This window comes from Eretmochelys imbricata, chromosome 4 (assembly GCF_965152235.1).
Source record: "Eretmochelys imbricata isolate rEreImb1 chromosome 4, rEreImb1.hap1, whole genome shotgun sequence".
Classification (NCBI taxonomy): domain Eukaryota; kingdom Metazoa; phylum Chordata; order Testudines; family Cheloniidae; genus Eretmochelys; species Eretmochelys imbricata.
In genome coordinates this window covers 11,157,335-11,184,016 of record NC_135575.1, presented here as the reverse complement: position 1 = coordinate 11,184,016, position 26,682 = coordinate 11,157,335, and the positions used below count along the sequence as shown (strand labels likewise).

Sequence of the window (26,682 nt, the reverse complement as noted above, 5' to 3'; positions counted from 1 at the left end):
AATAATAAAGCTCATGCACTCAAAAGTTTGCAGAAAGCAAACATTAATTAGTTGTGAATGTAATTGGATTGAAATGCAAGTCAGAATTTGAACTAATATTAACATCCCATTTTCCCTACTATTCATTCCGCTAATTACTATGTCACCCTTAGCACTTCTCGTTTGTCATTAACTTAATTTGCATTCTCTTGCTATACAGCCCTGTACAAAATAATAAATTAAGAAAGCATGTCCCCATGTTATAAGAATGATTTGTCTTAAGAGTCTGAGAAAATTAAGGCTTGAATCACATTCCTTTAAGAGAAATCACTTCTTAAAAGCAAACAGAACAGCTTTTTCCATTTTTTGTCCAACCCAGACCCATTAGTTGGGCAGGCAAATTTTCCATGCTTTAATTAAAAAATGGAGTATCCTAAGTTTGGAGTTTTCTGGTGATCACTCGGGTGCTTGATCCACAGCTCATTAAAGTCAGCGGAGCTGGTGGCCTGTCTCCCTCAGCCCAGGAAGGACTAATACCATGTCCAAAGTGTGCCCAGCCCTTCTTTCAGGGCACTGTTGTCTTCTTTGAACATAAGACTCAGAAGGTAGTACCAAACACAGCTGTTTCCCAAACAGGCTGCAGGGACCTAGAAGCCATTCCTTAGACATGCCCTACTCCCTCTCTTAGGCCCAGCCTCAGGAGTGCACCTCGTCTTCACACAACTCCCTCATACATGCTGGCATTTAGACTCACTTGATCAGTCACAGGTAAGACTCGGACCAGCTCCCCTTAAAGGTCTGCCATCTTGTGACAGACGCCCATTGACTTCAAAAGACTTTGGATCAGACCTTAAAAGATCTGCCTTGAAATCATGTGTTTACCTTAAAATACCATTATGGAGATCTGAAGGGAGATAGTGATTAAAAAACAAAACTGTTTTCAGCGTTGTTGCCCTTAATTTACATGATCGGATGCTGATTGTTTAGTAAGTAAATATTTCTAGCAGCAGTTACCAAAAAATTGAGTCTGATGTTAAATCAAAGGTGACCACAAACTGCTCATTTACACTAAAAACTTATTTACATGCAGAATTATTTCAGCAAATTTATTTAAAAGGTCCTCACCATACACAAAAAAGTGTGTGTGTGTGTAGTTATATCCATATATAATATGTGTGTGTGTAGATATCTATATCTGTTTGTGTGTATTGGATTTAATATTTTTGATTAGTATTTCTAACCAAGTATAAAATCTAGATAATAGCACTGATTTTCATTTTCACTAAGGCCACTGTCAAGGTACACTGTGTCATATAAAGTGGCTCACTTTAAGGCATCTTTATATTGCCAGAAAGATGTAAAGTGGCCTTAGTGTGAATCAGGGACTGATTTTTTCATCTCCCTATACTTTGGCCCTGGTTCTTATTTACACTGTTCTGGCAGTATAAATATAACCTATGCTCACTTTGTGATCCCTTGGCACTGCCAGAGCAGTGTAAAGTGGCTTGAGTGGAAATGAGGATCAGGCCTTTCATGTCGTGGTTGACGCTTGTGCAAAGTGGATTTAAAATGCTATGTCTTGAGTCATTGGTGTTTGACCAGAAAACAAGACTTCTGTGTCATTAAAAATTGTGAGGTTTTGATTTTTGGTTAAATTCTTCATCAGAATGAAAATTTGATCTTGTGATTTTTGGTGTGGCGGGGTGGTGAAAACACTAACTAGAGAGAGAGAGAGTCACCCCATTGGTTAGGGCACTTCCCTGGGACATAGAAGACCCAGATTCAAGTCCCTGCTGTATATAGAAAGTGTCAGTCTCTCTGTCCCACTGGGGGTCTTCCACTTTTGGACAAATAATTAAATATTCATTCAACTTCTGGAACTTGTTGCTAAGGGATGTTGTGAAGGCCAAAACTATAACAGGGTTCAGAAAAGAACTAGATAAGTTCATGGAGGATAAGTCCATCAATGGCTATTAGCCAGGATGGACAGGGATGCAACACCATGCTCTGAATGTCCCTAGCTTCTGAGCGCCAGGAGCTGGGACTGGATGTTAGGGGAGGAATCACTTGATAATTGCCCTTTTCTGTTCATTCCCTCTGAAGCACCTGGCATTGGCCACTGTCAGAAGACAGGACACTGGGCTAGTGGGACCATTCGTCTGACCCAGTTTAGCCATTCTTTTGTTCTTATTGCGCCAGAGTGGGTACCCTAACCATTGGGCCATTGGCCATTCTGTGGGATGGACGTCTCTCGTGTTCTCTGGCCAAAATCAGGAATTCCATCCTGGACCAGAGAAGGATTTGGTTTCAACAAATCAGCATTATCCAATTTAAAAAACCCACCATTTTATGAAAAAATTCCTGACCTGTTATATTTTACATCCACTTCACTCTAGAGTAAATGACTATATAAAGTGAAGGGCAATAGGGAATTGGACCCCATGTCTTTGCAGTATGTAGTCTTCATATAGATTTTTGTGGGACAGAGAGTCTCATTAATACATGTTCAATCATTCTTTCCAAATATGTTGGTATAGTCATTATTAGTACTATTGCCACTGTGTTAATTAGCAATTTGTATTTTGCTAGTGTTTTTGTTTACATGCTTGAACTTTGCATTTTTTTTGCGGGGGGGAAGGATCAAGAGACCAGCTACACCATCATCAAATCGAAAGAGACGAAGATCACAGCGGATGGCTTGAAACCAGCGTCGACATATATCTTCCAAATCCGAGCGCGCACAGCAGCAGGGTATGGTGGCTTCAGTCGAAGATTCGAGTTTGAAACCAGCCCAGTGTGTAAGTCATTTTAATTACTGTCAGCTCATGACTCCGAAATGGTTACCAGAAAAGAGTTAGTGGATCAATATCTTTGCAAGGGACTCTGTCAGTCTCCCTGTCATCCTCTTTCTCTCTTTGACCTGATCCATTTAGTGAAGAAGTATCAGTCATGTCATTACTGTGGGTTGGACAGGTGAACATATGTTGGTACCTGTTTCCTCATTTCATTTAGTCTGGAGGGAGATGAAAAATCAGGAAGTCTTTAAACTTAGGAAATTTACGAAGCTTGCTGGTCGGAAAATTTCTGTCTTCTGCTGTCTCCCTTGCACTGAAATGTTGCCATTTATTCATTACTGTCTCTTTGGGGTTTTACTGCATTCTTCTTCCCCTAATCAGGAAATCCCTGTGGAACCCTTGAAAGTTAGTGCCAGGACTGAAGGGAGGCTGGCATACATTTCACCAGGCCCTTGTACTGTTGTACTCCTCTTAATGTGGTCTGTGGGGGATTCTGCGACATCTTTTAAATACCTTCTGAGTGTGTTGCTAGAAAAAGTTTCTAATAGAAAAACCTCCCAACTTCACTTTTGGTGCATCAATAAGAGAAAGAGCTTTGACATCAAAGAGATCACTGGAACATTAGAACCTTTCTGCAGCAAGCACTATAGTTAAGGTTGCAAAAACAGTTCCAGCCCCATCCCAGTGCTTCTAATTTTCCCAAAATGTCACGTTTGGATCTGAAAGTTAGGGGATGGGGGTGGGGTTGGTTAGGAGAGGAGAAATCCTTTCACATGGTTTTGAGTTTAGTGAAAGTGAAAAGATGCAGTTTACCACTTACAACAACAACAGCATAGAATCATAGAATATCAGGGTTGGAAGGGACCTCAGGAGGTCATCTAGTCCAACCCCCTGCTCAAAGCAGGACCAATCCCCAATTTTTGCCCCAGATCCATAAATGGCCCCCTCAAGGATTGAACTCACAACCCTGGGTTTAGCAGGCCAATGCTCAAACCACCGAGCTATCAAGCAAAACTTTTTTTTTTTTTTGGAAGGGTTATAACAAAAGGTCTGAAATGTGAGCCTTGACCTGGGACAGGGAAAAGTTTTCCTGGAAGACTAATTATTTTGTTTGGTTTATAAAAAATATTTCTGAAGATCTAAAGTTTGAGCATTTGAAGATTATGTCCTGAGCGTGAATGACAGATAATTTCCTTGGGCTATTTCCTGCTCTCTCATACAGCCCTATTGTCTTCAGTGGTATTTTGTTCTGTCTTTGTACAGCACCTAGCCCAATAGGGTCCTGGTCCATGACTGAGGTTCCCAGGTGGTATCGAAATTCTCAAAATAATAATAGTACAGATATAATAGAGGGCAAAATTTGACCTATTAAGGACTCACTCCTATATACACTTTACACACACACTTAACTTTTTGCTTAACGTCAATGGAGCACCACATGTGCTTAAGGGGACGCACTTGCGTGTCTGCAGGATTGAGACCTAAATCTATTGATGTGTATTTAGAGATGCCATTGTGTAAATTCATAGCTAGTTAAATAGACTAATTTAAAGCCATGAAATACCCTTTACCCCCATTCCCCACCCACAAACACACAGCTCATAGTTGAAAATATGCCCTGCTGCCTGGCTCAATGTAATGGTGCAGGAAGCATATCCTGTAGCCCCGTTAGCTCCCTCTTCTAGCTGGAGAGTAAGAGGCAAATGCAGCCAGGTGCAAGTTGGGCAAGGACATAGAAAACAAAGTGCTTGGCATGTGACTCCAGCAAAATGGCAAATTCTCTGAGGAAATGCTTGCTTCTGTGGCACAGTGGACAGATGCTAAATTCCACAGGGGCAAAGTCATCGAGCGACTGATTCAGGCTGCCTGCATGCTCAGGTGGATGACAGTGCATCCGTTTGCACCCAGTTCACGTTTTCAAGCAACCATAAGGGCTGAAAACATTGTTTTTAAATAGAAGCTCAGATTCCAGAGCATAATTCTGTGGCCGGGTGAATTCCGTGGAATTATGGAGTATGTGGGCCCTGATTATATTTAAAGGATCGGTTTTAAGCTGTTTGCCATGTAGACAAAGGCCTAAGCACTTTAATTCAGTGCACAGCTAGCCAGGGGTGGGTTTTTTTCCACCCCGACTGAGAAAAGTGTTACTGACAAAAGTTCAGTGTCTACATAGCCTAAATTGCTGTGTAGAAATACTTTTATAGACTATGATGGAAAAATACTTTTTGTCCCTTGCTTACCTATTCTTTGCAGTGGTGTCAGTGATAATTTTCACTGTCATAAAATATGTACTCTGTGTACCTAGTTCAATTTGTACAAGTGACATTTATTAATCTTGTATACTATTTATATGCAAGAGAGGTTTCATGATTGTAATATTCTGTTCATTTTATGGTGAATAGCAAGTCATGCTGTATGTTTTCCTTATAAATTTACAGTCATCAGCTGTTTAATTACTGCTTCCTTGGTTCATTTAAAAGTCATCATCAGTTCTTTAAAAAAGATACAATGTTGTCATTTCAATGAGAGTTACCTTTCACAGCCCAGCTCTGGAGTCAGTGGCAAAACTAACATAGTGCAAACAGCATAGTGATGCAAACTTTAATGCAATAAGACTTTGCTATTTAATGTATTTCTTATTGCATTAACCACTATAATCATGTCCTATAAGTAGAAACCAAACCATATTATGCTGGCAAATAATTCTGTATTATGATAGGCAAGGTCTGGATGCAGTAGAAAAGTTTCTAATTTTGAGGAGTTCAATAATAATGTTTCAGAATATTAATAAGTAATATAGTGGCACTTATTGCACATTTGGTCCCTTGCCACCACGACCTAATATCACAAGCCAAAATAATAATAGTTTTGAACGACTTATCATGTAAATCTTGGAAATACACATGGCAGCTCTCAAAACAATCATAATATTATTTTACAGGGCATTACATCATAACGTTTCAAAGTACTTTACAACCATAATTAATTAATTGATTTTTGCAAACCCCTCTGTTTGAATATTCCCATTTTGCAGCTAGAGAAACTGAGGCACAAAGATTAAGGGTCTGATACAAAACTCTCAAGTCAATGGAATGGCTCCAATTCAGCATTGCATCCCTATGCAGCAAAGCACATCAACATTGACTTACATGGGACTTAAGCACACGCTTAACAGCTCTGCAGGAGACGGATGGGTTTTAAGCATGTGCTTAAATGTTTTTCTCAACTGCAGCCCCATTGACCTAAGTTGGCTTTGGAAAAAGCCCTGTGACCCGGGTCCTCAAAGACATTTAGGTCCCTAACTCCCATTGAAATCAGTGGGAGTTAGACACCTACATTTTTGAGGGCTTGGACCTAAATGGCTTCCACATGGTCACACAGGAAGTGTGTGGTACAGCCAGGAATACAATGCAGATTGACAACTCCCAGGCCTGTGTTTTAATCTTGGTCATGCCGTGCAGGACGCAGAGCTCTAGCCGATGCTATATACTTTCTACCGACATGTAAAAGGGAACCCCTGCTCTTGCTCTGACGGGGGCACATGGGGGGAAGTGCATTGGCAGGCCCTATATTCCACACAATCTTAGCCGCTCTCACACTGAGTTTCTAGTGTCCGTCCGTCCATAGCACGCAGGAGCACTGGGAAAGACGAGCTGCTACCAACCTGCAGTGTGCATCACATGCTAAAGAGGCTTGATTTGTGTGGGAAAGGAGTACAGCTGGCTGGCTAGAGCGCGCCAACAGAAGCTGCCAGCTATAGTACCGAGCAGTGTGTTCCAGCTGAACGGAGCAGCAACGAATGTCCCACCTGGGGAACGTTAGCCAGCAGTTTGGAATCCTGCCATCTGCCAACAGGGCTCCTTGGAACACACAACATCTGGCAGCTTCTCTGCTTCCCCTCCCGCTGCAACCCTTCATTTTTACGGACATGATTCTGCCATTGCCACGTAGAGTGCTTCCTGTCACCTGTCACTCTAGTGACCCTGCTATGCGCCAGTCAAGGCTCTGCAGGATTGGGCCCCACACTGGTCAGTGCAATAAACTCAGCATGGTTATTTGCACCTTCTAAGCCAAACGTTGTCAATTTGCAGATATTAGAGACAGCGCAAGAGGGCAGTGGGGGCAAGTCCTGGTCTGGATTAATTTTAAACGAGGGTTTTACGTTCAAATCTACTGGTGCTAACTGTCTTATCTCTCCAGCAGCCTGACTCATTACTACCCAGCTGCTCTCCTTCTCCCTCAGACACCTAGCTCTCCCACCCTCCACTGCGGTTACCCCCTACCTGTGCCTCTCCCCCACCACGCTGGTCCCCTTCTCTCTGCTACTTATCCCCTTCCTGGCATTCTAGCTCTCCCCTGCTGCCTGGGAGCCCACAACACCTCCCAGCAAGCCTGACCTTATTTCTCCATCCCCTGAACATTATAAAGGCACCAGGGAAAGGAGTTGGCATTCTCTAGATGGTGGGGTAGGTTTTGAGTAGTTAGACAATAAAGATTTAATGTTGTGGCCCAATCATTATGAAATCATTGACTGTACTTTAGCTGGGCCCCACTGTATGTAATGAATTGCCAATCAGAGAGTTACCATATAAAGTGCTACTTGGAAACCCATTGTAAAATCAATGTTTAATACATTATGGGTTTTTTAACATTTAATATTGGGCCATATTCAATTATTTTATAGCTTCCATAAAATTAAGGACTCACTTCTCCTTCCATCTTTTGGCTTGACTGTGCAATCAATTTCTGCTGATCCTTTGGGGGGAAAGTGCTAATGTGTGGGAAAACCTTCCCCCAGGTCATACCCTGCCTGTGGTTGTAATGAAGCCCATCACCCAAAATAACTGTGGGTCTGACCATACCTCCCCTGAACAGCCATGTCCTGAGGAGACCTCTACATGCCAATATCCCGCGGCCTTGAAATTAAGGGGCATAGTTACCTCTGCTTCAGCGCCTCCCTTCTCTAAGGCACAGCGGGAAGAACTTCTAAGACCCAGTTTGCAGTTTTGCCAACCCCACGAGTTCCCAAAAATTATGTGATTGTCTTAAAATTAGACTTGGAAGGTTTAGATTTTTATTGGTAAACATTGATCTCATAAACACAAACGGACACAGCATGTTTCCATCTATGACAAATGAAATCGGAGTCAGGAAAATGCTGCCAGAGAACTTATTAGAATTTGATGTAAGGATGTTTACTTTGTATATTTTGACATATGCTATTGAGAATTTGTGTTTAATGGTTATCAAGCTTTAACTTTTTGAATCTTGGTGTCTACTCTCATGAAATAATTATTGTTTCACACCCCTACCCTCACTGCTTGACCACCCCCATGATTTCCCACAACTGGATAAAAATGTAAAAAAAATTCTCGAACATTTATATTATCCATCAACAGTATGTATAGAAATCAAATTCTGCCAAGCCCAGTTTTTAAAAATAGCAATTTTTAAAAATAGCAAATTTGGGCTTATTTTTCTTTGCTTTCTGGTATTGCAGCCCTTGTAGTTCACATTTTCAAGCTTTCCTCTGCAACCATGAGGGCTAGGAAAGCCAACTTTTCACCAGTTACCACAGAGATTCTACAGATATCTTCTCCCGCAAGGAGATAGAAGCACTGTGGTAATCTCAAAGAACAGTGCATGTTAAATGCTGTCCATTTTTTATATTTTTTTTAATAGTGACCACTGTCTGTAACGTTTATACTAAACTCTGTCTGGGACAGCCTACTGTGGTGCCGTGATTCTGATTATCTATTGCGACCATGACATTTTAGTGAAAATGTAAATATGGCTCAGATAACATTTATCCCTAGTTAAGAAGATGATTAATGTTTTCTAGGCAAGCAGTTCATTAGTAAGTTCATATGATTTAAGGCCAAAATGAGACAGCTTGAATTAATTTTCAAATGCTTACATTTAACCTCAAGTATGAGACTAGCTACTGGTTGAACACTGACACTGTGTTTCTAAAGAGTAGACCTTTTTTTTGGTTATCGATTATAGAAGTGCTGACAGGCCGCAGCCAAGACCAGGGTCTGATGGTGCTAGATTCTGTACAAACACATAGGGAGACAGTTCCTGCACCAAAGGGTCGACAATTTAAACAGACAAGGCAGAGATTAAGTGCTATTATAATCTCCATTTTACGGACAGGCACAGACATATTAAGTCTGTTATTAAAGGTCTAACAGGAAGCCGCTGGTAGAGCCAGGTATTGAACGGAGGTCTCCTGAGTCCAGTGTCTTAATCACACAACAATCCTTCCTCTCAAGCAATCCGCAGAGGGGGATTTTTGAAAGGACACAATCTGGAAGCAATTCTGCTTTCCTTACAGTAAACAGACACCAACCAAAATATTAGTCTTTAGCACGACTTTATTCCAAAGAGCACCAGCTGGTCTTACACTGGAGGCGCTACAAAGAGTTAATGCATGAGCCTCAGAAGACTCCTGAGGCTGAGGTAATTTTACTCAGTCTTGTCATGGGCATTATATCTGCCTTTTATTTAAGAGATCTTTGTTATGTCGCATCTTCCAGCTAATAGGAATTCAATCCGTGAACTTTGTGGTTAAATATTTTTTTAAAAATAAGAACTTTCTTTGGTGTCCGTCTCCTCCCTGACTGACTTCTCGTGCTGCATAACCAGGAAAATAGATTCCAGTTTACCATTTGGAAAGGTAAATTCTGTGACATTTTGATTAGGATGGTAAATTAAAGTTTCCAAAAACTGAACCCTTCCCTGCCCCCTCCATTTTTCTTTCAAAAAAGAACAGATGAGGAAAAACAAACCAACCAACCTGTGAAAGAATTAATGAATTGGTGAAACTGCAATATCTCTGGCAGCCTTGAAATAAAGACTCTTGTGAGTGCTGGCTATAATTTTAACCTTAATCTCCATTTTCTGTTTCTCATCTCAGCAGTAGCTGCATCCAGTGATCAGAGCCAGATTCCTATAATCGCTGTGTCAGTAACAGTGGGAGTTATCCTGTTGGCGGTTGTTATTGGTTTCCTTCTCAGTGGAAGGTAAGAGAAAAAGTGTGCATTTATACTTTTTCAACATATATACAGAACTTTGACCTGACCGATTGAGCAGCACATTTTGGTGGAGGCCAGAAAATGACCGAATGCTGTCATGTAACACAGTGCAGTAGGTGGACATCCTGATTTTATGAATCAAATGAAATCAGAAACCCACATTTTCTGTTCATATATGTAGTTCACTTCCCAGTGATTTTCATCTCTACAAAGATCAGTGGTCCCCAAACTTTGTGACACAGAGAAACCTTGGGCGGGGGAAGGGGGTAGGGGCAGGGAAGGAGCACCACCCAGCCCCACTCTGCCCCCAGTCACAGCTCCACTCCACCAGCTGGTCCATCCCCCGCCCAGCTCCAGGCCCCCTGCAATTCCGCTCCGCCCCCAGCTCCGCCCCGCCCTCATTCCCTCTAGCCCCAGCTCCCCCCACATCCCCACTTCAGCCCCCAGCTCTCCCTTCAGCCCAAGCTCCTTTGCTGAGTAAGCCTTGGTTGTGAAGTAATGGAGAGGGGGGCATGGACATATTCCATGACTGGTAAGGCGGGAGCACGACAGGAAAAGTTTGGGCACCACTGATATGGGTGGACCCTGTTTCATTAGTAGGTTTCCTTCGCACAAGACTGTTTTCTCAATTGTTTAAAAATAAGCAGAATTTGTGTGGTACAAAAGGTCCCCTGGTGCACTCTGGAATCCAGTATCTTTATACAGAGTCGCTCTCATTAGACTTGCTAACAAAGGGCCAAACCCAGATGTTCTTACTCAGCTTACACTCATATTTTGCAAATTGGCCTTTCTCAGGAAAACTCCCTGGGTGGTGGTATAAAACATGAGTAAAGACAAGAAGTGAAATCCTGGCTCAGTGGCAAAGTTGCCACTGACTTCAGTAGGGTCTGGATTTCACCCAAGGTGTTCAGGATTTGAGCCATAAAAAGTTAAATATACACCGAATATGAGTAAATTCAGTAGTTAGCTACCCTCTGATGGAGGGCCATCCTTAGGGCCTGAGTCACAGAGGCTTTTCAGCATGCGCCTAACTTGAACCAAGGGAGTAGTCCATTGACTTCAATTGACTTCAGCAGGACTATTCATGTGATTAAATGTAGGCAGATGCTGGAGTACCTGGCTGGATTGGAGCCATACAGTTCTTGACAACTCCAGCTGAAGTCAACAGAAGTTTTCGATGCAAAATGAACAGCAGGATTGGAAAAAATCTATGATTTCTGTCTATATCCATTTTTACTGTGGCACTAATTTTTCATAGATGCCAATATACAGGATATGAAACATTTGTTCATATATTACATATTCCCCATAGAGAATGAAATATCTTTTTAATGAACTCCTATCAAAGCACAATGCAATTTATTTTTTATGGCAACTGTTAAACCAGTCCAGCGTCCTTCATACAAACTAACAGAAAACACTGTGCCAACAGCTGTACATTTCATAGAATCATAGAATCATAGAATATCAGGGTTGGAAGGGACCCCTGAAGGTCATCTAGTCCAACCCCCTGCTCGAAGCAGGACCAATTCCCAGTTAAATCATCCCAGCCAGGGCTTTGTCAAGCCTGACCTTAAAAACTTCCAAGGAAGGAGATTCCACCACCTCCCTAGGCAACGCATTCCAGTGTTTCACCACCCTCTTAGTGAAAAAGTTTTTCCTAATATCCAATCTAAACCTCCCCCACTGCAACTTGAGGCCATTACTCCTCGTTCTGTCATCTGCTACCATTGAGAACAGTCTAGAGCCATCCTCTTTGGAACCCCCTTTCAGGTAGTTGAAAGCAGCTATCAAATCCCCCCTCATTCTTCTCTTCTGCAGGCTAAACAATCCCAGCTCCCTCAGCCTCTCCTCATAAGTCATGTGTTCTAGACCCCTAATCATTTTTGTTGCCCTTCGCTGGACTCTTTCCAATTTATCCACATCCTTCTTGTAGTGTGGGGCCCAAAACTGGACACAGTACTCCAGATGAGGCCTCACCAATGTCGAATAGAGGGGGACGATCACGTCCCTCGATCTGCTGGCAATGCCCCTACTTATACATCCCAAAATGCCATTGGCCTTCTTGGCAACAAGGGCACACTGCTGACTCATATCCAGCTTCTCGTCCACTGTCACCCCTAGGTCCTGTCTCCCCCACCACACAAAGGGAAGTAGATTTTTTTCCCCTTGATCGCTACGTATTGCAGCAATGTTGTGTGCCTGGTATACTGTATATACCGCACCACAGTATAATGGTGACCGATTGTAGGAAGAATAGCTGTGAGATGGCGACAGAGTAACTGAAAAATTACTAGCTGGATCAGGATATTATTTCACAAAGGAGACAGGCTTCTTTTAACACAAAGCAGTCTGTGCCAAGGCCAGCCAGCCTGAGAAGTATGATTGCAGGCCGAGGGCAGCTCTAAAGTCATGCTGGTTTGTTCCCTATCCACAGAGGTAAGTGTGGCATGCATGGGCATCTCTCCTAAAGGGCAGACTCATGGACACGCTCAAAGCTTCCATTTAATTTAGTTCAGGGGACTTGCTGAGCTAACTGCTGCCAATGGATTCTGGGATAGCTGCAAGGAAATTTGGTTTGCTAGGTAGTAGATGCAAATTCAGGACCCAGATCAAGGGAGACCATTCAGTTCCTCAGCTGTGACTGGTGCAGAAGCCTTAAGCAGCTTTGTAACTGTCACGAATTCCCATCCATCATTAGCAAAATAGCTTCAGAATTGCAGGGCTTTTTTAGAAGTTTCTTTTCCTTGCAAATTTTCCTGACTGGTATTTTGAGTGTCTCTTGACAACAGAAAAATAAAACAAAAACACAGAAACCCTAAAGCTGGCAGCCAGTTTTGAAATTAAACAAAGTAAATTAAAAAAAAAGGCACCGCTGAAGCAGAAATGCCACAAAATATTTCAGTCGTGCTGTTCTGTCTCAGAGATGATTTCAAGACAATTCCTGGAGTGACTATCATGCTCTGACACTACCAGGATGATAAATGTATGCCAAGTCATGGTGTAATCCCTTTTAGAATCGGTTAACCAGTTTCTGGATCTGAAAGATGCTCTGTCTGTTGAGCATTTACACATTCCAGTGCCTGGCACCAAAGGTCATACATTTCCTTTTCAAATTCTTTCCCGTTCATTATTTCTAGCAAGATAGACAGTTTGAACGCTAGGATCTGATTCAGCTGGACTTAGCCACGACACAAGGCTGAGGTTAGTCTCTTGCTGCTTCAGGCGAACATGGGAAAGATCAACCCGCAGCAGCACCAACATTGGAAAAACCCTTTAGGTCAGGGGCTAAAAGCAGCAGAGCAGCCGGAGGGTAGGACAGCTGATGCAGCTGAGCTCCTTTCCTCAGGCTCTGCTATTTCCAATTCATAGTGTTGTCTGGGCTCCCTATCTGTGGCTGTGCAGCCCATGAGAATCACAGTAGACTGGGCTCCCCATGCAGCTGCCAGATGGAGAGTGTTTGTGTCTGGCTTTCAATCAGCCAGGTTAAATCATGAGTGTAAAAGAGCACGTTGGGATATTTTGGGGGGGCAACACCTCCCTCAATTGCTAGGCTGGGAAAGGAGATCTGACTTGAGCATTGCGGGAGAGGGGTCTCAACAAATATCTAATCCCTCAACTGGTACTAGGTGAGGAAGGACAGAGGGTCCATAGGAAATCGCTTCCACAGCTGGAGCAGCCTCTGGGAATTTTGAAGGGCTGTAGAGTCTCTTTTCTTCTGGGTCCCTTAAGGTAGATATGTCCACACCTCCTTTCATTGGCTTTCCAGTGTCTCTGCAGTTCCTCTTGTCTTTCCAGTGAATGTAAATAACAGCTTGGCTCTTCCCATTGGCAGCCAGCCCTGAACCAAAGGTCAGCTGAACCGTTAGTCACTGTGGCATTTCCGCAGGCCAGCATCCATCTGTAGAAACACAGTTTGTTCCTGAAGCGGGAGGTTCCTGGGAATTTGAAACGGTGTGTGCTTTACCCGAAACAATTAAGCTGCATTGCAGACCTGCTCCACTTGCTCAAGGAAACTCTTTGCAACTAATCTGCCCTCTGAACAAGGTCATAGAGTTGCTGAGCAAAATGTCTGATAATTATTTTAATGAACTGCTCTTTTATTTTGATAAAGTGACATAGCATAATTTATTAGCAATTGCATAACAATCCGACCTGAAAATTAGAAGGGAAGCTCATTAAATTAAACCTTTGTTCTTAATGAGTTAGAAAGAGGTCTGTCTTAGAAAAACCACTGTGAAGCCAGGCATAAGCACTGATTTACACAATATCTAGTTGCTATCCTTATGGGTTTCTTATGGTTACCTGCTCTCCTCAAAAACCTGAGCCATTTTACCAGTTGTGCTAAATTTTGCTGTCCAAGCAGTGTTTAAATGGCTACTGCATGCATTCTCATTACTGGCTGAAATATACGAATTACAAAATAAAAACACCCCCCCCCCAAACAATCAACAATCCCTTTTGGAACTTCCATGTCTCAGAATCCTTTCAAGATTCATGCAGAGCTGCTCATCATGTGTCATTGTCACCCAGGGTGAAGAAGTTACTGAAAACATTGTCTCCCCCCGCCATGGTCTCCTGCAGTACTGTGGTACCAGCCCTTGCCGTCAAGTAATCCCAGGTAGCGTGGCACGCTACCCGGGATTATTGACAGCAAGGGCTGGTACCACAGCACAAGTGCACCATGGCTGAGGCCAGCTCTTCAAATGCTAAGGCTCCAAGGGCCCTAATACCTGGTGGGTTCCAATACATGTCAGCTGACTTCAAGACTAGGGTCTCCCAGGGCCCCAGACACCCTGTCTGGTCCTATTCCCAGCCCAACTCATTACCCCGGGAGCGTCACTTGCTGGCCCCCATCACCCGCCTGAGCAGGAGACAAAGATCGGCAGCAGATTGTCCCTGAGCAGACCCACCGTGCTGCCCTGTGCTACCCCTTTGCTACTCCACTGGTTCATTATGTCTGTTTCCCCACTGGTGCCAAGTGGGAGCAAGGGAGGCAGAAGCCTATCCTTCCACAGCTCTGGGGCCCTCTGCCCTTTTCTGCCCCCCTCACCCTCTCTGATCCCGCCCCCTTCCTTTGGTCATTCAGCCACAGCTGCTACCACCACCTCCTCTCAGTTGCTCCTATCTCTGGCCCTTAAGGAATTACAGAGCTGCCAAAATAGCCTCTCACTTGACTAGCATGTGTATGTGTGTGTAGATATAAATAAGTGTACGTAATAATTTATAGCACATGATACTACAAGGCTTGATTCTTATTTACATTAATGCTTCTTTGTAACACTTTATGAATCTTAAGGTGGGTGTAAAGAGGCATTTGTAAAAATGTTTATAGCGTTATAGCATGAACAAAGGGATGGGATTTTATTGAGTTCAGTGGAAGCAGAGTTAGAACAACACTGAGCGTGTTTGAAAATCCCACTCAAAATAGCTAAAGTGTGGGCTGTAGATGTATCATGTGTGCACCACTGATTATTGACCTTTTCATCTAAAGAGAGCTGCCAAAGAAGCCAAGAGAGTCTGTTATGGACCTTCGGAAAGATACATTTGAAACAATCAAAACTGCCCCTTGCCCTCAGTTGTCCATATATAGAAATTCTCCTTTGGCAAGGAATCAGCCTTCAAAAGGCAAAGCAAAGGCAATTTTGCCACTTGGGTATTGGCAATTGTTGGCTTCTGCAGCTTATCCAACCTTGACCTCATTTGATTTAGCCTTTTAAATATTAGCCCTCACAGCTGCAGAGGGCTAGTTTCTGGTCACAAATATACACCTCTTCAAACGACGACTTTTGCAGTGCGGAGAGGTTTGGGGTGAGTACAGGAGGTGCTGAGCCAAGATTTGCAACCTTCTATGATGTGGAAGATCACAACAGATGAGTTTTTCCACTGAGAAAACTACTTTTACAGTATGTGCCGGAGTTTTAAAATAGTTCATTTTACTTGATATTTCTGTAGGAAACATGGGAGACAGTTTGTAGATAATGCTTTTCAGAAGTAGTGACAGATTTTCATGGAATGAGTCATGACTTGTGGTGGCATTTTAAAGGACATATTTATCTGTATATTTCTGCCCGCTTTCCTGTAGGACATCACCTCCAAAGATTTATAGCCGTTTCCTAGTACAATGCGTTACACCTCACCCCCAAGCTACACTTGATAACAAGAAGATTTTGTGGGAATAGGCCCTCACTTTTGTCAAGAGTCTCAGCCAATAACAGGGAAATCCTGCTTTCATTTAAGTCAATGGAAGCTGATCCAAGAGCTACAGCATCCTGTCCTACACCTTTAAAAACCAAGGTCATCACCCCACTGGCCACTCAGCTCTTTGGCAATGCCTTCTCACTCAGAATGAATTTGGCTACTATCAGTAGAATGAACTTTGATCAGCCACCCTACTAAAGAAGAGTTCTGGTCACTCTCCCAACTCTTCTGGATGAGATAACGCCTCTCCAAATCCGAGATACCTGGTCTTGCCAGCCTGCAGGTCACGATCATTGTCTCGACTGTACCTTCCAAGAATGGTCTCTCCCTAGAACTAACCTTTCTGGCACCTTGTTGATCAACTTACCCGGTTCTGCCACCCCAGCAACCAAAACAAAAACAAACAACCACCCTGCCTTAGAAATACCTCAAGGCTGTGCACAGATGTGCAACCCCCAAAAGACAGGCAGAAGCCACCTGCTTTCAGGGATTAACTGCCACCTTCTGCCTATTTGCCCTTTCACAGGCCATTGCTCCCAGCTAGGAAAATGGGATATTTAGAGGGTCAGCCAATCCAAGTACTCTTCACTCTGCTCATGTTGCCTGGCTTGGACAGTGAGCTGAGTGCTCCCCACTTGGGCCAGGGCCATTATTAAGCAATAAGACCCAGAGGCCGACCCCTAGAGAGAGTAGTGATTGTAAGGATGTCATTTTGGCAGCAGGCAGGGAACTGAACAGGTGTGAGTACCTTGAAGAATGGCTAACAGTTGGCACACATTTAGCAAGTCCAAACCTTGTCGCATATTCATTCAAAGTTCCTAATAAGAGGGTGGGAGGGAAGGATGTGGCAAACCATGGTTAGGGGTTGTCACCCATCATGAGGTACATCATGCAGAACTCTTCACTGAAATCAACACGGAAGTTCTGCTTAACAGTTGATGTCACCATATAGTCCTGTGTTAGCTGAGGGGATGCAGTGAATACTGTGATATTCATGCAATAAAGATTTAGGGTAGGACTGTAAAAAATGTTTTGCGTTAGTCTAACTCTGCTCCCACTGAAGTTAGCGGGGATTCCATTCATCTCGGAGGGAGCAGTGTTAGGCCATTGGTTCACACTGTTGAACATCCCACCCTTAATACTTTGTAGAGTTCACAATGTCTCTTCTTGGCTATAGAATGGATAAAGCATAGGGGATGGAAGAGAACATGGCCATTTATCTCTCAGCGCTTCAAATACGTTGTTGGGTGCTCTTTGAGAAGATGGAAGATAAACTCCACTGGATATACACCAGGGGTATAGAATTTGGCCTGTTGTCTAGGGGAAAAAATATTTGGGGCTTATTTGGATCGCATAGACTTTAAGGCCTTAGGAGACCATTGTGATCATATATTCTGACCTCCTGCACATTGGAAGCCATAGTACGTCACCCACCCACTCCTGTAATAGACCCATAACCTAGGCATAAGATGACATTTCTTTTTCTGTAAGCACATGTTTCCAAGTGGTCTTTTCAAATACAGTGCCTTTCCTATAAAGTTGTTCTCTCTCTCTCTGACTGCATACACGTCATCTGCTCAATCTTTTGTTCTTATCAGTTACTGTAAAAAAACCTTGGTGACATGTCTGAACATGTAAACTGGGTAAGCCCTAGCAGGTAGTGCTAAAAGGATCATATATTCCCATAGTAGGAAAGTTAGAAGGATAGCAATACAACTGAGTATTGAAACAAGACAAGCTGGACATATTTTCCCAACAGCTTGCAATATGTAATGTGGTTCCTTTCATGTTTGAGAGAAGTGTATCATCTCAGTGGGAGCTAGGTTAGCATGTTGGCCTTCTGCTATACAGATATATGAAATAATCACCCCTCATCTTAGGGCTGGCTACAATATTAGAAAAAAGTCTTCCATTAACATTAGATTCTTGTCTTCTCCAGTTGTAGGCTTCGGAAGAATAGCTTGTTAAAACTAAGAACAACGCTTTTGATTCTCATGATCAATTCCTTAACCTATAACTCTGAGGGACCTGAACTGTGTACAGCAGACACTCATAGTTGCATCTGTGCTCACCACAAATATTCAAGGTGCAAAACAAACAGGCTTTGTGTTATCTGTCAGTTTGCAGGACTCTAGCTGTATTGATTAATAGCTATAACACTCTGGTTGGTAGACGCAATACATGTGCTCATTAATGAAGTAGGCGGACTCACTGGTGCACCTGACACAGAAGTATTCCTTGAGCAATTTTCTTCATTTGGTGCCTAGACAATGCAATTGTTTGTAATATATTGATATGCTGTATGTTGGTAGCACAGCATTTGCTTTTTCTGAAACTTGAGGTTCATAAGTTTCGCCATCTAATGCACGTAAGAACTGCTGCTTTACTTAGCCAAGATGGAAGGGATGCTTTTGCCTGGGGGAAGCATCTAGCAACATTAATGGTGGTCTCTGTGTGTGTATGTCCTGCTCCCACCAAAAAGATTCACAGGGCTCTCCCTAGTGCATCCATTGTTGCTCCTGGGTTTCCAGACAGCATCAGTGGCAAATACTGCCTTTTACCCTCTGCCTCTAGAGAGGAGGTAATGGCCATTCCTCCAAAGTGGGAGCTTTGGATCATCCACACCTGTGTTACCATCAAGTGGGCCTTACCTCAGCTTCCCCACTTAAGAAAACGTTGCTCTGCACTTGTTTTCCTCAATAACTCTCCCACCTTTTGGAGTCCAGCTTATTAATATCACTTGATCGATCGGTCCATCAGCCCTCACAGAGAGAATGCTGATCAGAACACGTCATTTGTGTTGTGCTAGCCCGTCCTTCAGCCAGACTGTCAGTGGTACCGGACACCTGATCGGCATAGTGCACCATAGCCCAGAACCCCTGAGCGATCTGCCAGCCTCAGCCTCCCACGTAGCTGGGATTACAGGTGACACTGAGCCTGGTCCTTATTAATATCACATTAAAGAAAACACCCCAGGAACTTCAAACTGACTTTCCTAGCTGGCTCACCACCCTGTCCCCACCAGGGCTTTCTGGCAGTAAGCGCCCCCGCACTCCAACCTTGTAGCTGGCTTCTGCTCTCTGCAGATCTGCACTCCCCAAGGCCCCTGCCTGGGAGCAAAGGAGAGTCTCGCTGTATGGTGTACTCACTGTCACCAGGGGGCCGCCATTGTACCCCATCTCCAAGCATGTGATGCCACATCCAGTCCAAGTCAAGGTTTATTCTTTTATAACAGACAAGCAGAAGGCAGTCTTAACTCAATACCTGGCCCCCAGGCTTCGAGTTCACCCCACTCAGGGGTCTCTGGCTCTCCACTCCTGGCAGCTTCCTTGACTCCTCCAGCTCTGCTCCCCTCTTGGAGCCACAGGGTTCCTTCCTTGAGCCCCTGGGCCCCCTTGCTCTAGGGACCCACCAGAGGAGTTAGCTCTACTCCAGTGTGGTGTCTGCTGACCAGGGCTTAGCCTGTCTTGTTCTTTCTTCCTCAGCTGCCTATTAGCAGCCCTTTATAGGCCCAGGTGTAGCCCCACATTCTTTAATTAGCTGGATTAGGCTCACCTGCTCTAGTCCATAGGTGCTGGGCTCAATCTGTTCACAGAGACCAGCAACCCTGTGACATCCACTCAACCCTTTCCCTCCAAGGCCCTGAGTCTCTTTCTGAATGTTTCTGATGGACCGTGGCTGCCCTTATCTCTCCCAGCAGGCCTGGTTCTTCATTAGATGCTTCCTGTGTGACCCTTGTTTCTAGTCCTTCCATCTGGAGAGGTTGCAGAGCCCTGTTAAAGGGCCAGCTCAGCCTGTGTTGTCAGGCTAGTGTGCTGTAATGTGCTCTGCTAAGACAGCCTCTGAAGTCTGGTGAGAAGATCCAGCTAATGGAGAAGACAGCTGCTCTACTGTCTGGCTTTCAAGTGCCTCACCACCAAGATGATAGGTACTATAGTAAACATCAGCAATCACGAAACCTGTTTTTGCGTTAACTGCCCTAGTGGAAGCATCTGTGCTCTTTGCCATCAAGAAATTTTGATGTCCAGGACCAAGGAGTTAATTCTGTTCTCTCATGAATCAATTTAATTTACATGTAAAACAGATGTGGGTGTTCTGCAAGGTATACGTACCATTCTGAGCTGTTGGATTCTCCTATTTTTTTTTTAATGGTGTGCAGCACAGGTCTAGAAAAAAAAACTGGTTTCAGAGTAGCAGCCGTGTTGGTCTGTATTCCCAAAAAGAAAAAGAGGACTTGTGGCACCTTAGAGACTAGCCAATTTATTTGAGCATAAGCTTTCATGAGCATCCAATGAAGTGAGCTGTAGCTCACGAAAGCTTATGCTCAAATAAATTGGTTAGTCTCTAAGGTGCCACAAGTACTCCTTTTCTTTTTGAAAAAAATAACTGTTTAACTTGCCTGTAAATTACAGATTTTAGTTCTATAAAACATTGAGGCACAAATTCTACCTTCACTGACACCTGAGCAACGCCACTGAAATGGGGATGGGGGGCAATTTTTTCCAAAGAACTTAGGGTGTTACAAGTATTCAGTATCTGCAGTTGGGGCGATATTTTCAGAAGAGCTCAGGGCCAGATTTTCATAAAAATTGAGCACCTAACATGCTTGGTTCTTTTGAGAATCTAGGCAGTTTTTTGATGTCTAAAGGTGTGTCTACACTACAATGAGACATCCCCTTGTGCCAGCTGGCTCGGGATACGGGCTTGTGCTAAGGGGCTCTTTAATTTTAGTGTAGATGTTCAGGTTCAGGGTGCGGCCCAAGCTCTGGGACCCTCCCATTTTGCAGAGTCTTGTAGCCCAGACTTCAGCACTAGCCCAAACGTCTACATTACAACTAAACAGCCCTTAGCTCGAGCCCCATGAGCCAGAGTGAGCTGTCATGGGCCAGCCACCAGTTTTTAATTGCAGTGTAGACATGCCCTAAGAGGGAACTGAACTGATTTGGAAATCTGATCCCGATTCTGGCTGCTGAACACTTCAGAAAATTCTGGCTATAGTGACACTATTATAGAATGGTAGTTTTCATTTCTTTGTAGAAGGTGGAATAAGTGTGTGTGTGTGTGAGTGTGAGAGAGACCGAGATAGAGTCATTCAGTTATTACAGCCTGGAGTGGGCTACATAGGTCTTATCTAGTCTTGCTTACTCCAAATGTTCAAAAATTGTGAGTCATGACCTAAAAATCATTTAAATATTGGGTTCTTCTTATTAGTTTCTGGTTTTTGAACCCTTAGTGTTTGCATTTTCAAGGTTGTGTCAATAGCCATGACAGCTAGAAATTTATTATTTTAATGAAAAGCTGAGATTCTCACATAATCACCTGACTCCAGGAGCTGGGGATTTAAGAAAAAACACCAAATATTGTGAGCGTCATAATAAAATTACAAGAGTTGGCAACACTGTGTGAAAGTTGTTTTACTGGTAGAAAATTTATAAGAAGTTCTATTAGACTTTACTTTAAAAATCTGGAGAGGGAATATTTTTTTAAAATGAAGTGCACATTATGATAATTTTGCTAGAAATATTGGGCATAGCTCTGCTAAAGAAAATGGAACTATACTGACTTACCCCAGCGAACCTCGGACCCATTATTTATTTCTCCTGCACTGTATTCTTTTCTGCAATACACAACTTTAATATTATGTGGAGTTTGGCAACAAAGGGCATCTTCTGTGCTAGTGACAGAGTTACATCCTGCTTCTCCTAATAGACTGATGCCAGGTGAACCGTTTAGCCTGGAATAATTCCTCACCAATCTTCTTCAAATGAGCTGTGGCTTCACACAGTGTCCTTTGAATACACATTCTGAGCAAATCACTAAGGAGAAGGGATACCCCAGAATATTCACTCATGCAAATAGAGCCCCAATCCTGCCAACACTTCCTGCATGTGCATAACTTTGCTCACATGAATAGTCCCATGGAGGTCAATGGGAGTACATAAAGTTATGCATTTGTGTACTGGCTTGTCAACACGGTATGTAAGTGAGCACCAGCTGGGGTATTAATTCTAGTGTGCATCAGCATGCTGTACACTAACTGGCCCATGTGGACCCTGCTGGCATGCACTAACAGTTCCCTAGTGCACATTATTGGAGTCCTGTTTTCAAACAGTGCTCCAGTACCTCCGTGTGCACCAGGGAAGTTTTAGTGTGTGCCTCCAGGATCTGCACGAACAGCTAGTGCACTGCATGCTGGGACAGACTAGAAGTCTGACCCCCGCTGGGGTGCACAAATGCTCCTTGTACACAGTTCCTAAGTGTCTGCAAAATAAAGACCCAAGTTCATACCTCTTTGAACATTATATTAACAGATAACTGCACGATCAGACTGAACATGTTGTTGTGTGATAAAATCACGCAAGCACCTGCATCCCAGGCCCCCACTTAACTTTAAGCACATGGGTAGCCCCACTTCCTCCAGTGGCAATGTTTACATCAGTCAAATAAAGTCCAGGCTTAAATGCTTCAAAGGATCAGGGCCCGTACAATATCTCAAGGAAACTCTCCCCATTTCATAGCTCCTGCAATGAAAATCTTGAAGCCCACTTGTTCAGGGTCCAAATGCATACCATACATATGCAAGTGCTGCAAGTATATTTGCACATTACCAGGGCAGTGGGATTTATGCCTTATCCTGGGCCTTTTTGTTTGCTTTTCAGTTCCTGCGATCATGGCTGTGGGTGGGCTTCTTCCCTGCGTGCTGTTGCGTATCCAAGCCTAATATGGTCAGTGTTCCCACCTGCTCTATTTGATGTCCTACCTCGATGTTTTCTGTGCTTAGCCTGGCTTTATCTTTCTTTCTTGTATTGGCCTGGATTCGCTTTCTCATCTGTGCTCAGCACTCAGCTTGTCTGTCTCAACAACAGGAAATAGCCTCATCTGAAGCATAATAATACATCTCCAGAAAGAACGGGGTCCCCATGGAGAATCTGACCTATTATTTCATGATGAATTGACCCAGACAGCATATCAAAAATGTCATGTGTCATCCTAAAACCAAAGATCATGTGACTCATGTGCTGGACACTTCCTGCTTATCATCACTAAGGGGTTAGTTTCCAAAAGACAGGGGTAAAGGTTGCAGTGTTTCCTGGCATGTAGCATGCATGACAGTGAAGTGAAGTGTGTGTTGTTTTCCGCGGTGCCATGCCACTACTAGCAATGATCCGTTGTACTGAGGGCTGGTAGTCTGTCCCACAAGCTACCCAATCCCTTTGCAAGTTGCATAAGCAATGTCCATTCCGATGTGGTCTCTCACACTGCTGACTGATAAAATGAGCGGTGCTTTTACTATGTTTGGATTAGATTTGGATCGTTCGAGAAGCAAAAACTATTTTGTATTTTAGAAAAGGAGGACTTGTGGCACCTTAGAAACTAACCAATTTATTTGAGCATAAGCTTTCGTGAGCTACAGCTCACTACATCGGATGCATCTCACGAAAGCTTATGCTCAAATAAATTGGTTAGTCTCTAAGGTGCCACAAGTACTCCTTTTCTTTTTGCGAACACAGACTAACACGGCTGTTACTCTGACACCTTTGTATTTTAGGTTTCTGAATCAGCTGATGGGGGTGCAGGCAGACAGCTCCCAATTGGCTAAGCCTGGACAGCAACTCATAAAATCACACTCAAGAAGTGTCCATCTGAGTTCATAGGATATAAATAACTGAAGCAGAGAGCTAAGACTTCCCGCTTTTGCTCATGCCAGGCCTTGCTGTGAAAACACAATGGAAATGCACATAGCTGTCCCGGGGAGCATCGAGATTCTGCAGAGCTACAGTTTAGTCATTGTGTAGTCTTCTGGGTGAGACATAAGATTTGCCAGAGTGGATCAGACACATGGTCCATCTAGCCCAGTATTCTGTCTCTGACCATGGGCACCCCAGATGCTTCAGGGGAAGGTGTAAAAACCCTACAGTAGCATTTATGGGCTAACATTCCTCCAAGAAAGTTTCCATCTGACCTCAGTTGGCTCATGCCCTGTGACAGGAGGGTTTACAGCTCTTCCAAAACTCCTGGATTTTGGTGGGTTCTTTTAATATTTTCCTTAAACACAAATTATTCCAGTTTGTGGCAATACAAATATTCATATTTGAGAAAAGGATCAGGTCTATTGAGTTTACACGGGTACAAGAAACAGAAAACACCTGTGAAGTGTTTTGTTGCCGATTCTCATTAATTTATTGCCAGTCTATCTATGATGGATGTTTTTTCTTAAAGCCCCAGCTCCTGGAGTCATGTGATTATGTGAGGTTTCAGAGTAGCAGCCGTGTTAGTCTGTATCCGCAAAAAGAAAAGGAGGACTTGTGGCACCTTAGAGACTAACCAATTTATTTGAGCATAAGCTTTCGTGAGCTACAGCTCACTTCATTGGATGCAGTAAGCTGCAGCTCATGAAAGCTTATGCTCAAATAAATTGGTTAGTCTCTAAGGTGCCACAATTCCTCCTTTTCTTTTTGTGATTATGTGAGACTCTTAGCTTTCCTAGCCCTCTTGGTTGCAGTGCAAAGCTTGAAAACATGAGTCTGACAGGCTCAAAAACCAAAAGGGAAATATAAAGAACCCCAGTTGTATTATTTTTTTAACACATCATAATTTTTGATGAAGCCTTATGATTCTTGAATGCTTGGCAACGAAATATTGGACTCAGCAGCTCAGTCTGAAGTGTTTGGCTGCCACATGTCCTGTGGGTATATTTAGTTATTGTTTGAACTAGTCTGTTTTGCCATGATGATGTCAAAAGAAAGATTCCAATAGGTTGATGGCCCATCTGTACCAGGTACTGCAGAAATGCAGGCATTATTACTTTATGCTTTGAGCCCTGATTTCCTCAATGAGGCGTAAAATGAAGGGTTGCCAGTGACTGGAAGCTCTGGACATGCCTATTCAGAAGGGTAGAAGGTGCTCAAGAGCCCAGGAAATCAGAATGATCGTGCCCATTTTATTTACCAAAATATATGGGAGGGAGGAAAAAAAGAAAGAAGGGCACGAGATATAGAGGAGAGACTGGCTGAGATGGAAAGTGCTGTCTCTAAATCATCCCTAAGTTTACTATTGCACTGTAGGGAGAATAATGTAGCAGCAAAGGAGACAATGGGAGAAGTGGCTTCCAGGCACAGATACTATCAACCGTGCTAAAGGAAGGCAGGGCAGCCTCTTTAAAGAGATTGACAAGAGATCACTTCAGAGTCCGCTTCCTGCCAAGGAGGGGAGGGAAACGGTCTCTTGTTTAAATTATTTTTAGTTGTTCTTGCGGAAGGCAAAGAGCCATCCAAAGCAATGAGAGGGAAAGAATAAAAGCTAAAAATACATCTGCTGTATTTTCAAAACTTCCTTTGTAAGACTTCCCAGTCAATCTGAGGTCAAATACAGAATAGTACAGCACAGAGTGGGCCAATTCGGGTGGGAAAATTGCTGAGAAAGCCCATGAGTCTGCAGCTGTTAGCAGCAGAGCACAGCACAGACACCCTTTCAGGTATGGTTATTGAAGTTTACAAAGTGCACCAGGTTGGGGTAGTGAAAACCTGGAGAAATTTGCCCTATGCTTCAGACAGCCACCACTTCCAGGGAAAGCTGTGTATTTGCTCTGTGAATGAGTTGAGCCACACATCAAACTGTGCCATTTCTTAGCCCCACAGTCTAGCCACCCTCTAGAACTGAGAAACAACTAATGTCCTTTTCTGATGCCACTATCCAGGCGGGAGCACTTCTAGAGCAGTATGCAGGGGGGGCTTCAGAGGACATGTAATGGGCCAGATTCTCAGCTGGTGTGAACTAAATCACGTGACACCAGCTGGGAATCTAACCCAGTAGAACAAAAATGACTTCTTGTGGGTGCTCCTCCCAAGGGATGGGGTGAATGCAAGACGGAAAGGAGGAAGGTGGATGGGAAGATGGAGAGCACCTTTCAGTCGGAGGAGCATGCATTTTAGACAAGGATGAATAATAATAATAATGAGAGGGTCCTCTGTGTTTTTAAGGTAATAACTACATCAGGGGCTTCTAAACACCAGGGAGTTTTGCCATTGACCTCAGTGGAGCAAAGATTTTCTCTGGCCTTTCAATCTCTGGGTGTGTTTAGCCCAGCATAAAGTTATTGTCACATAAGCAGGGAAACCCCTCCACTGATCATCTCCATGTACAACCAGAGCTGCCAAGCTAAAGCCAAGTGATTAAAACCAGACAGAGAAAGCCCCGACTGTTGTGTCAGTGGGTGTGGAATGCATTAGTGCCATGGAACATATACGGCTGGGTTTGTTGCTTAACATCTTATATAAAGATTTTTAATTGAGCGTTACCCCAGTGTACACAATAATTCCTTGGTCCTTAATAAAAACCCACTTATAAAATGACAACTCAACATTGCGTAGGCCCTAATCCTACAAAGACTTATGCATTAAGGTCAATGGGACTACTGACAAGGTGAAATTCTAGCCCCGTCCAAGTCAGTGGGAGATGACATTGACTGCAAGTCAGTGCCTAAAGTTAAGCATGCACCTAAGTCTTTGCAAGATCAAGGCCATATATTGTATGCTCTTTGGGACAGGAACTGTCTTTTTATTATAGGTGCCTAGTACCTTCCACAACAGAGTCCCGATCCCTAACTGTCACCTTTAGGCGTTACCACAGTACAAATATTAACTAACAATAATCTGCTCTACAGAGAAAAA

At 43.4% G+C, this 26,682-nt stretch overlaps 1 protein-coding gene across 4 annotated transcripts in view; it reads left to right on the top strand.

The window, feature by feature from the left end:
- EPHA5 (EPH receptor A5) overlaps positions 1 to 26,682 on the top strand; it is a 304,714-nt gene that overhangs the window by 220,547 nt on the left and 57,485 nt on the right. The window contains exons 7-9 of one of the 4 annotated variants that reach the window (XM_077814314.1): positions 2,618 to 2,777; positions 9,697 to 9,799; positions 22,672 to 22,737. In XM_077814314.1, the coding sequence (XP_077670440.1) occupies positions 2,618 to 2,777; positions 9,697 to 9,799; positions 22,672 to 22,737 (329 nt within the window). Of the gene's footprint in view, positions 1 to 2,617; positions 2,778 to 9,693; positions 9,800 to 22,671; positions 22,738 to 26,682 lie in introns of all 4 variants that reach the window. The other 3 variants (XM_077814317.1, XM_077814318.1, XM_077814319.1) reach the window with 3 other exon arrangements.